Source organism: Rhinoderma darwinii, chromosome 3, assembly GCF_050947455.1.
Source record: "Rhinoderma darwinii isolate aRhiDar2 chromosome 3, aRhiDar2.hap1, whole genome shotgun sequence".
In the NCBI taxonomy this organism is placed as follows: Eukaryota; Metazoa; Chordata; class Amphibia; order Anura; family Rhinodermatidae; genus Rhinoderma; species Rhinoderma darwinii.
The window spans coordinates 187,784,072-187,797,194 of record NC_134689.1 but is presented as its reverse complement, the minus strand read 5'-3'; the positions used below and the strand labels follow the sequence as shown (position 1 = coordinate 187,797,194).

The window sequence follows — 13,123 nt, the reverse complement described above, 5'->3', positions numbered from 1 at the left end:
TTTTCATTGCATAATAAATAATATATATATTTGCTGAGATTTTAATATCCCTTTTAACTGGGTCCTGCAGTTATGTGTGCGGTCTATGATTATGATTTCTCTTTTGGCTGCTTTTGTATGGAGGGGTTTCATGATGTTTTGCCCCATCCATCAGTGTTTTTAGACATTTGCCCCATCCATCAGTGTTTTTAGACATTTGCCCCACCCTTGAATACTCTGGTCACACCTTAGTTACTCATTGTCAGGCATACGCTCAAATCAGCCTCATCTCATTGCAATTCCTATATTGCTGGCCTCCCTATAGTCCCCAGTGTCATAGTAAAACATTGTATGATCATCTCTCCTGCTGTCAGCAGTCAAAAAGTTACAAATGAGTAGCATATCAGCACTTGTTGCTTGTAATTTTCTCTTCTAGTGCCAATCTCTATTATTCAAAATTGGCACAAGCGAAGTATGTATTAAAGATTTCTCTTTCTGGGACAGTACTGGGCTAAGTGTAGGGAAAAATGCCATACTTGCTAAAATGCCCCTATACTCAAAGAAGGGCATTTTCTAAGGGGAAGTGTTTACCTTGCATTTTAATATAAATCTTAAATCACAGCAGAGTTGTGCATATTTTTAGTTCTAACCATGCCAGCAGTACTTAACTTTGGGAACTGCACTAGTCTGTAAACTGTCCCTAAAATTGTAATACTCTTAGGTCTCTTGCACACGACCGTTGTGCCACTCGGGCCATTTTTGACGGCATCCGAGTGGCACCCGATAGTCTTCACGGACCCATTCACTTTAGCGCGTGAATCGGTTCCGTGAAAAATGGACGTTCATGTGCCTGAGGCGTAAATAATAGTTTGTTTCTATTATGCATTATAGGCCTATTTCAGTTCCATACTGTAGAGCCATCTTACAACTGCAATCCATAATGGGAAAGAACAAACAAACAACATTATTGGCTTGACGATACTGTGAAGTCAAGTGACAGTATTGTCAAAGGATTAGAGTACTAATAACCATGAATTAATACAACATTAAATCTTGAATGAAATACTACAAAGGATTAATACATGATTCTAAAAAGTGAGTCACACAAAAGGATAAAGCGTCATCATCTAGGTTGGATGAAAAAAATCTTACTCCAAATAGCAATTGAGGTAACATATAGATGTGTCTTTCCTCAACTTTACTCTAATCTCACCATATCCTGAGATTTGTGGAGCAAGATGACCAGCTTCGAAAAAAACCAAACATGATTTTGCGATACTCTGCCAGGAGATATCTATACTATAAATGTCTATGTGTGGCCACCAAATGGTTGTGATGTGAATTGTAGCCTCTCAACGGTTTTGCTATTGTGTTGCGATATTGTGTTGAATTTGTTTCATAAATATTTGGGATCCTTAACCAATTGTAACAGTTGAGACATCTGTATGTACCCATTAAAGGTTATATCTATATAATAGTCTGTAAATATAATTAAGATTTAATTTGATGGTATACCAGCATCTGTGAAGAACGTTACATATTCATCATATGAGATCACCACTGGGATGGCGCCAACCCCAATAGGCTCATTTTGGCTTTAGAATTTGCCTAACACTGCTACCAGTACAATAAATTTACAAACTGTATTAGACTGTAAACTGTCGCTAAAATTTTAATAATAGTAGACTTTTTGTTTCTAATATTCACTATAGGGCCAACTGTAGTTCAATCACTGATTATTGGTTCCCAAAACTTCTGAGCCATATTATAATTAATTAGACACACTCATGACAAATTTGTTACAATTAAAAATGTGATTCTTGTTCTTACTTATGCATATCATGAAATCTGTGCTTACGTGATTGCAACTGTATGCATCATCAGTCTGTAATCTATTTATCACCCATTTTTGTAATTCTTGTAGTGGCTGTACGTTGTTCTTTCTGTATTTTTTCTTTTTAGTTTTGTATTGGAAAGCAAAATATTTCTCCAATAAAAATATACAATTAAATTAAGATTATAGTCTAAAAATAGAAAAAGAAGGTAAAATGCATACATAAAAAGGAATAGCACTATTATAAGCCATATTAGTCAACTAACTTGCAAACATTAAAGAGGCTCTGTCACCAGATTTTGCAACCCCTATCTGCTATTGCAGCAGATAGGCGCTGAAATGTAGATTACAGTAACGTTTTTATTTTTAAAAAACGAGCATTTTTGGCCAAGTTATGACCATTTTTGTAGTTATGCAAATGAGGCTTGCAAAAGTCCAAGTGGGTGTGTTTAAAAGTAAAAGTCCAAGTGGGCGTGTATTATGTGCGTACATCGGGGCGTTTTTAATACTTTTACTAGCTGGCCGTTCTGATGAGAAGTATCATCCACTTCTCTTCAGAACGCCCAGCTTCTGGCAGTGCAGACACAGCGTGTTCTCGAGAGATCACGCTGTGTCGTCACTCACAGGTCCTGCATCGTGTCAGACGAGCGGGGACACATCGGCACCAGAGGCTACAGATGATTCTGCAGCAGCATCGGCGTTTGCAGGTAAGTAGCTACATCGACTTACCTGCTAACGCCGATGCTGCTGCAGAATCAACTGAAGCCTCTGGTGCCGATGTGTCCGACACCGATGCAGGACCTGTGAGTGACGTCACAGATCTGCACTGCCAGAAGCTGGGCGTTCTGAAGAGAAGTGGATGATACTTCTCATCAGAACGCCCAGCTAGTAAAAGTATTAAAAACGCCCAGATGTACGCACATAATACACGCCCACTTGGACTTTTACTTTTAAACACACCCACTTGGACTTTTGCAAGCCTCATTTGCATAACTACAAAAATGGTCATAACTTGGCCAAAAATGCTTGTTTTTTAAAAATAAAAACGTTACTGTAATCTACATTGCAGCGCCTATCTGCTGCAATAGCAGATAGGGGCTGCAAAATCTGGTGACAGAGCCTCTTTAAGATCAGAGACGGTTTGGTAAAAGGGGTGAAAGTTGGGGCTTAATTATTTTTTTTTAGCTCCAAGTTACATTTTTTACGAAGAATTTAGGTCAGATTATTGGTCATGGTCTATCTTATAGTTGATCAAAGATGTATAAGTAGTGCTGTGCTGGGACAGTAGAAGTTGATTGAATCAAGAGGCCGGATTAGTCTCCACTTTGGAACCGGGGAGGCCATTGCTAAATCCCATATTAAGTTGCATGCAGTAATTCACGAGAAAAGTGGGCAGACTCTTGCGACAAAATAAGATGTCTATTAGGCTGGATTCACACAGATGCTCCTATCACAAAATACAGGCAGGATAACCAGTATAATGCAAAATATAACATCTTTATTAGATACAAGATAGATTATAGAATGGAACTGCAAATCCATGATGCAAAGATCCCCACACATAAATACTAAAAACCTCCTGCAGAAAAAAAATGCATGGGTAAATACAGCAAAGTGCAAGTGCCTGAACAATAAATGCAGCAGCCCTATACTGACAAGTGTCGAGTTAGGGAAAACAATTAGACTAGACAGGCACAAAAAGGAGGACAGAATACTGAATTTTTATTTTATTTTAGCACAAGGCCTCAACATAACAAAATGTGGAAAAAGTTAAAGGGTCTGAAGACTTTCTGAATGCACTGTATATTTAAAAAAATCTTAAGAGTTAAAAAAAAAAAGTTTCCGTCAAACGCAATGTAAAAGTCCAAACTATTACAATATAACGTTATTTAATCCACATGGTGAACGCCGTGTTCTTTTGGTCACCTATTCTCCCACAAAAAATGGAATAAAAATGTATCAAAAAAGTCTCATCTACCAATAGAAACTACAGCTCGGCCCGCAAAAAGATAAGCCCTCACACCGCCCAGTCGACTGAAAAATAAAATAGTTATGGCGACGCAAAACTAATTTTATTTTTTAATTTGTTTTTTTCCTGGTAAAAGTAGTAATACATAAAGAAAACTATATAAATTTTGTATAGCAGTAATCTTATTGACCCGCAGAATAAAGTTAACATGATATTTTTACCGTATGGTGAACATCGCAAAAAGAAAACCCAAAACAACAATGGAGGAATCAGTTTTTTTTTTCCAACTCCACCCCTCACAGACATTTTTTCCAGATTCCCAGTATATTATATGGTGCAATAAATGGTACAGTGAAAAACTCGTCCTGCAAAAAACAAGCCCTCATACGTCTATATTGACGGGAAAATAAAAAAGTTATGGCTTTTGGAAGGTGGGGTGGAAAAAGTGAAAATTAAAAACCAAAAAATGGCTGCAGAGGGATGGGGTTAAAGAGACAAATGCTGATATTAATCGTATCTCCTCAGCATTTACATATAGTTATGGATTACAATTCTTATTTACCTGTAGCCTAGGCTGAGATGCTCTTAAGGGTGTATGACTATTAGTACTGAAGAAAAATTTTTTACTTGTCACTTTATCACGTAGGACACGGACTGCATTTGAAGTTAAACTGCAAAGAACTAGTAAATCTACAGACTTGCGTATTCCTGCATCAGTATGTACAATGTTTAATGTCTTGGTGGATGCCAAAAAGCAGTGCTCTAAGCTCTGTGTTCTTGATGGCGGGCAAGAGGTAAGTGTGTTTCATAGTTGAACTTTATCTTGCCTTGGTATACCTTTGCTATGTATGAAGAGATTAAATGGACTACTCTGAAATTATGTTGTATATGAAGCATTATACAACCATTAACTTCTGAACAACTAATGAGGTACAATCAGGGTTGCTCACCGTTCGTAAATTTCTGGACTGTCCGCAAAAGCCAGTGTTTTTTTCTGCCGTCCATAGCATCCGGCAGAAAAAAACACTGTCTGGGATTTCTACTGTTCCCTCTGATAATTTGCACTGTGCATGCGCCAAAATTTACATTCGCAGACGCAGTGCAAGTAATAAGGGAAGCGGGCCTGAGGCAGTCTGCAGCCGGAGTGGACTTGGAGCAGGGGAGGAATGTATGACGTTCTGTGACTGTCTCGGACTCTGATGGACTTGTATGTGATTGATACAACTCCATAATCCCGGTGTGGAACTCCCATCAGTCCTGTATATACCAGCCAGTCATCATCCCTGTATATAACCCTCATCTTTCCTGTATATAACCCCCACCATCCCTGTATATAACTCCTGTCATCCCTGTATATAACTGCCATCATTCCTGTGTATAACTCCCATCATCCCTGTATATAACTCCCATTTTATATATATATATATATATATATATATATATATATATATATATGTATCTGGTTATATACAGGGATGATGGCTTGTTATATCCAGGGATGATGGCGGTTATATAGAGGGATGATGGGGTTATATACAGGGATGATGGGGTTATATACAGGGATGTTGGGGGAACATCATTCTTATCACTAGCTCTTGATTTTGTAATGTGTCCATAAAAATTTTGCTGGTCTGTGATTTTTACCTCAGTTGTCCAGAAATTACTGTGGAGGTTGGCAACCCTAGGTACAATCATTATATTAAATTAAACGTAGTATCAAGGAACAGTTATTTCAGGATCAATTTAAAGTCTCAAAATAGTCTATCAGCTAAACAATCTGTTCTGTGTTAACCTTGAAACATTCTAACTTTACTGCCCACATTTGGAAATTATTTTACAGTTTAGACTTCACATCTGCATCGCGGCTTCCGCACGACAGATACAATGAAGTCTGTAGGGATTCGCTGAAGTGACCTATAATAAATATATATATATATATATATATATATATATATATATATATATATATATTAGGTAGAAAAAAGCAGCACTTCAGAGAATCAAAGCATCACGGTGCCATGCGTCCTTGACCGTCATCCACACGGTCCTAAACTGGATATATAAACGAGGAAATAGACGCAGCTCTCCAGGAGTAGTTGCAAAGATAGTGGTTTATTCACCCATGTACAAAAATAGCTGCGTTTCAGTCCTCTTAGCAGGACCTTTGTCAAGCAATGGTGATATGTGTCAATCAGGGTTTTATACCCTCCACTTGTGAATACATCATTAGTGATCATTACATCAGAATTGTCAAAAGCATACAAGAAAATGCATTTAAAGTACATTCAAATTGTGCATATGTTACATATATATATCGTACATATATCAAATAATGTGCACAGTGGAAATACATCATATAAAACTTAAAAAATCGTCAATTGTCAGAAAAGCTTATGAATATTCATAAGGAGGAGGAAACAAGAGCCACTCTCCAATCGCATAATCCTGGACACATATTGGGAATAATATCCCTATTCACAGACTAATTGAAAGGCATCTATAAGAGGCAGCAGCGCTAACCAATGAAATCAAAGCATCATCTGTTGTCATGGCATTCATGTTACTCAGCCAATGCTCGCTTAGCATGAGCCGGTGCCTAGGCAACGCTGTCAAAACACTATGTGTTATATACACAAAATGCGCAAACCTCCAATAGAGACAGGAACCACAATTTATTTGTTTTTTCATTTATTCAATTCCAGCGATAATTAAGACCGGGTCATTGCCATCTTGTCCACGTATATCGTGGTACATCATGCAAGCTCCATGAGAGCTACAGGTTCCCCACCTCCGTGCGGAAGCCACCTTGAGCAAACATAACGGTCTATTGTATATCATATAAAGGACATGTTTTCATATATTTATAACCAAGTGGGATGTCAGTATGGGAGTCATAACTACTCGACACTATCGTTATATTAAGGAACAAAGCTGCTGCTGTCAACGGTAGATACCCGACAATTTCATTATAAAAAACATATGTTATTCTATATATAAACTGGATTGTCCAATTTTCTAGAATGGTGGATGGCTCATCCTGTATTTATTCATATTTCAATTCTGTATCTAGAAATGACGAAACGTTAAAATTGATTATCTATCATATCCTATACGAGAGAAAGAAATGGCAGAATTCAGGGGGAATACAAGGCAAGCTAACCTCAATACAATGTATAAATCCTGAAATATATCATTAAAGCATATGTCCGGATATTTGGAAATCTACATTGAGTCCCTTAGGTCTCAATGTGTCCAAATTAAAAATCCATTGCAATTCACGTTTTTTTTAGCATCATGAGTCTATCACCACCTCGTTTTGGCAATGTAACATGGTCCAGGATCATAAATCGTAGATCACGTTCATTATGACCTTTTTCCACAAAATGTTTTGAAACAGGCAGATCCAGTTTTCCCTTTCGAATTGTATACCTATGATTATTAAGGCGTGTCTTCATATCACACATTGTTTCACCAACGTATAATAAATTGCATGGATACCAAAGGACATAAACTACCCAATCGGTATTACAAGTTAAGAAATATCGAATTTTATATTTGTTTAGTATGGGGATATGTATAAATTCCTCTCCTTTCTTCATTAGAGAGCAATTGATACATCCCAAACATGGAAAACTACCCATCCTTGGAGGCTTTAAGAATGTCTGTCGAGTTTTTACAGTGGTAGATTCAATGTCCGTTTTTACTAATATATCTTTAAGATTAGTTGGACGTCTGTATGACATTAGAGGACTTGCATCAAATTCTCCAATAGCTCTATGTCCATCTCTGACTGTCGACTAATATTTCCTAATAATATTCCCTATCTGAGGGCTTAAATCATTGTATGTCGACACAAATGGAATTCTTTCAAGATTCATTTTTGTACGGTTACCAAACAGGGCATCATGCCTTGTGTATTTTTGAATCCTGGACTTTTGTTTATTAACCACACTTTGTGGATAGTCCCTTGATAAAAAAAAATTGCTGATCATGATGTCAAGAGCAGGGTCTAACTTTTCATCCTGATCAACAATTCGTCTTACACGTAACATTTGACTAAATAGCAAAGAGTCAATAATTCTCTTGGGATGGCAACTGTCATATCGCAACAATGTATTACGATCAGTAGATTTTATGAATAGTTCTGTATGTAATCCATTATCTTGAACAATGACCCTAGTGTCCAAGAATTGTATAGTTTCCCTCGAAAAGACCAACGTAAATTTAATCCCTGGAACTATATCGTCAAGGAAATGGTGAAAATCTAATAATTGGGTTTCCGTACCCAGCCAAATGAGGAAGATATCGTCGATGAATCTCCACCACCTCAGCACTTTGCTGAAGTGGTGGGATACATAGACTGACACCTCCTCCATATTGGCGACAAAAATGTTGGCGTAGGTGGGTGCAACGTTGGATCCCATTGCAGTTCCAACCTTTTGCATATAAAATGCATCCAAAAACCAAAAATAGTTGTTAGTCAATGTCAATGTAAGCAATTCTACAATGAAGTCTATACTGTCAAAAGAAACATAAGATTCAGATAGCATCTGTTTAACAGCTCCTATCCCCCTATCATGGTCTATTGAGGTGTATAAACTGATTATATCAAAAGAAGCAAGTATAGCACCAGATGGTACATGTAGTCCCTGAAGTTTTTTCAAAAAATCAGATGTATCCTGAATATAAGATCTTGCCCCTATAGCAAACTGTCTAAGTACCTTGTCTAGAAATATGGAGATATTACTACAAATCGAACCTCTACCCGACACAATCGGTCGACCAGGGGGGTCAGTCAGTGATTTGTGAATTTTTTATTTTTTTGAGCCTATAGTCATTTAGTAAAGTAGATCTATTACTGATAACTTTAAGACTGGACCCCTAGGTTTTGGCCTCCAATCAGAAAACTACAAATTATGGGGTGATTTGTCAAAGATGCTCATTGGATGTGAAAGATTTTTGCAGAAATAAGTTTCTGTATCAGATACAAATATCCCTATTCCCCATAATGAAGTCACCTTTCAAATGACTGTTTACACACTGCAGTAATCCAAATTTGAAGGTAAGAGCAGCACAGCAGAGCTAGACCTCGCAGGGGTTAATTGGTTGCAAGCCTCCAGGGATCCGACTTGTAAATCTCTCAAACATAGGTATAGCAAGGAAAAGAAGCAGCACTCCAAATGGAAAGTATACAAAAGTGGTTTTTATTCACACATGTGTAAGGGATGCAACGTTTCAGCTACTCAATGCAGCTTGACAAAGGCTGCATTGAGCAGCTGAAACGTTGCATCCCTTACACATATGGGTGAATAAAAACCGCTTTTGGATACTTTCCATTTGGAGTGCTGCCTCTTTTCCTGCTATACACACTGCAGTAGTAATAGTGGTGTTTTAATGGTGAAAGTATTAAACAAGTCAGATTTTTGGCCGACGAGACCGATTTTGATGGCTATTGTCTGACTGGTTTTATTGGCCCCCAAGATCTGTATCTATAAACCTAAGATAATTGTCCTCCTAATTGAAGTCAGTCTGTTTTTTTTATTATTATTGAAATTGAGGTTATCTCCGCGTGTAAAAACAAGTTTTTCAAGGAATGAATGACGTCTCAATGTCAGACTATGATCATTGTTATAAATTGACAGTCTGGATTTACATTCTATAATATTGTGTATATTCAACTTGAGCTCTGGTTATTATTATGATTTCTAGCCGTTTTATAAATAATGTTTACACATCGACTTCACAAAAGGGTGTCAATTATTATTTTCTTACATTTATTGCAGATCAGTCATTCCTGTGCTTCTGTTATGCAGCAATAACCATCATTATATTTAACTAAACACATTTTTACAATGTCCTATTTCAATTATGATGGGTGTAATTACAGAAGATTAAAAACACTTCCCATACAGTGGTTAATGCTAGATGCAGGCAGAAATAAAGTGGACTGATGATCGTGTATATAGACTGATACATAGCAATGTAACGTCAGTCACTAATGAGGAGTGGGAGGAACGCTCCCCTCATGAATACAGCAGACTCAGGACTATTTCACTTCTATTAACCAAACGGCACAATATATATACCTCCCAACTTTCAATTATCGCAAAGTGGGACAACTGCTGTGGCGCGCTAATTCTTTGACTTTTAAACCATGCATTTAATCCCGCCCATACACACCCTGTTCAGCCCACACAGTATCATGCTCCAATAGTGCCTCCCACACAGTATAATGTCAAATAGCTGCCCCCACACAGTATAATGCCCTCTAGCTTCCCCCATACAGTAAATTGCCCCTATACAGTATAATGCCCCCATAGATGCCCCCATAGATGCTCCCATACAGTATAAAGTCAACCAGATGCCCCATGCAGTATAATGCCCGCACAGATGCCCCCATGCAGAATAGTACCCAAACAAAATCCCCCATACAGCATAATGCCCCATAGCTGCCCCATACATTATAATGCCCCATAGCTGCCACATACAGAATAATGCCCCCATAGGTGCCCGCATACAGCATAATGCCCACACAGACGAGTGGAAGAGCTCCCTCTGCTCCTGCACTCTGTACTAATGCTGAAGCAGGGAGCTGACAGTTCTCTCCTTCAGAATTGGGCTCGACTATATCTGCGTCCTTAGGACACAGGTGCAATTGACACCGGGACATACCACCGGCCACCCGGGAAAGCGGGACACCGCCTGAAATCCGGGACTGTGCCGCTGAATCCCGGACGGTTGGGAGGTATTATTTATATATATATATATATATATATATATATATATATATATATACATATATATTTTTTTTTATTTTTTTTTTAACCACTTTGACTAATAGTGCAGTGGACATCTCCCTATGATATGCTACCCTTAAATAGGGCAGCCTATTTTTGTGATAAATCGCTTTAAATAATAGAGAACTTGTTGGTGTGTGTCCAAGCTGAATACAGAAAACTGTGGAGAGAGGGGGCAGCTTGGGATATTTTTTAACATCATACTGTAACAAGGAAAGGAAGATCTGTGCTCCAAAGGTTCTGCTTGATATTTTTATTTTAGTAATTTTTTTTAGCAATCTGTATACTTAATTCAAAGGGCTACATGTATTAGTGTGTAATTGCTTGACCACATCTTTTTCCACGATAAGTAGAAGCACAGCGTTTTTATTAGAGAATATGTTTGATGTCCTGATTTTCTCTGTTGTTGCATATTTCAAAGTTGTTTCAGATCTTCAGACAAAGTTTAATATAAGACAAAGACAACCTAAGTAAACATTAAATACAGTTTTAATGTTCATGTTCATTTATTGAAGAAAAAAATTGTCCATCGCTAGTTGCCCTGTACGAAAAAGTAAGCCTCACCTTTAGATCAGATATATTACAGATTCCACTCTTCACCACCCCCTTCCTTGCACTGATCACTCACTCTGAATTTACTGATAATATCTGTACTCGTGAGTCCGCACACTGAAAGATTAGGTTACAGATGTTGCCTATGGAAGTCTATGGAGAGGGGAGTGCAAGGGTGCTGCTGGAGTGAGACAGAGGAGAGAGAGAGAGACAGTGTTATATCTCATCCCAGTGCTGGATTCTCCGCAACACTGCTCAGTACTGCTGTGCAATCTCCTCCATGCTGTGGCTGCTGCTTTTATATGTGTGTTTGATATCACACATATAGGTTGAAAATGGGGGATCTGGATTGCCCTCTTCTCTCTAGCTATAATGATGTCTCCGTTGCAAAGCACATTCTCATTTCTCTCTGAAAAACTGAAATACAAAAGGGGAAAATTGCTAAAAAATACAAGTACTATTATGGTCAGATATAGTGTTATTCCTCTTGTACAAATACATGACTGCTTATTCTGAAAAGCCACCTGAAAGGTATATGTACGCTTTAAGCTCTATAAAGCCCCGTTATAATGGACATTAGGGCTGGTCTGAAATCAGACTCCATTTATTCTTCTATGACATCAGAAGATCATTTTTAATTTATTTCCTCTATAAGTACTAACAGAAATATTTTGCTCCGCGTGTTGTACTGCCTTTATTTTGATTTTCTTTTTCCTATTCTATTCTACATATTTTTACCTTTCATTTTTCTGTTTGTTTTTATTATTTTCATTTTAAGCCATTGCTTGTATTCTCATAATTAAAGTGACCTGCCAGTCAAAAGTTAAGATTTTACTATACATTACAAATGTATAGTCAACACACCTGGTACCCTCCTTTTGACCGATCATGCCGCCGTTCCAGGATTCCAGTCCCCTATTGTCATCTTTTAAAAATCGCCACTGCAGTTTTTAGACTTTCTTGTGCAGAGCACTCTTAGTAAGTCTGAGACACGCCCCCTCCCTTGCATGTCAATAGACCAGCGACGATTACTCAACTCCTATGACGTTATCAAAACTGGCCGATCGGAGGGAAGTTTCTCAGACTTTATAAGAATGCTCTGAATAAGGAAGTATGAGACTGCGGTGGCTGTTTTGGAAAGATGACAATGGGGAACCGGAACACTGGAACAGAAGCAGTTTTGTTCAGGAATAGGGCACCAGGTATGTTGACTGTACGTTTGCAATGTATAGTTAAATAATTACTTTTAACTAAAGGGTTGCTTTAATGCTTTCTTAATATTGTGTAGTATTAACTTCTTAGAATTTGCTAGTTTATTTTTCCATAATTTATTCATTGTCTCATGTTTATATATCTTTGGTGTCCTGCTATTGGGCCATTTCGTTGCAACATCCAGTTTTCTAAACAGTGGGTAAGTGCATACAGACCCTAAATTTCTATGACCATATGATGGAGTAAAATCATGATGTACAAGTGTGCGTTGTGGGGGTGGAGAAATTTCAAACAAAGATTGTAAATAGTGGAAATATAGTGAAGCTCCAGGGACCTGTATGTTGTGAATGGAGTAAGCAGAGGGACTGTTGAAATGCCATGTATGTTTTCCCTCTGGGTATAAACAATATTTTTATGTTTTTGAAAAGAGAATACTAATGAAGTTAACTATTGTAATGTTGATTTTGTTTGAAGTAGTATACTCTAAAGACCAGAAATAGCAATATTATCTAATTTTGTATTTTCTTAAAGCACACGTTAACATATTTTGATCCTGGGTAGAACCAAAGAAATTCTTAAAATGAATAAGTTTTGGATATGCGGTTAGTCAAGTTTGTTAATTTTGTCTTGCTTGTTTTTTTTTTTAATTCGTTGATGAAATTTCTATTGAGTATTTGTTTGAATATATTGTGAAATATATAATGCCTCATTTGCTGCTTTCTTGGATGGATAAATAGAAGCTCATTTCTGTCTAAAGCACATTTAGACTAACCTATGAAT

The 13,123-nt window shown here is 37.5% G+C and overlaps 1 protein-coding gene across 11 annotated transcripts in view; it reads left to right on the top strand.

Annotated features, from left to right (window-relative positions):
* CADPS2 (calcium dependent secretion activator 2) overlaps positions 1 to 13,123 on the top strand; it is a 616,089-nt gene that overhangs the window by 496,450 nt on the left and 106,516 nt on the right. For 6 of the 11 annotated variants that reach the window (XM_075857164.1, XM_075857166.1, XM_075857162.1 and 3 more), the window contains one exon: positions 4,429 to 4,576. In XM_075857164.1, coding sequence (XP_075713279.1) covers positions 4,429 to 4,576 — 148 coding nt within the window. Of the gene's footprint in view, positions 1 to 4,428; positions 4,577 to 12,527; positions 12,543 to 13,123 lie in introns of all 11 variants that reach the window. The other 5 variants (XM_075857163.1, XM_075857157.1, XM_075857161.1 and 2 more) reach the window with 1 other exon arrangement.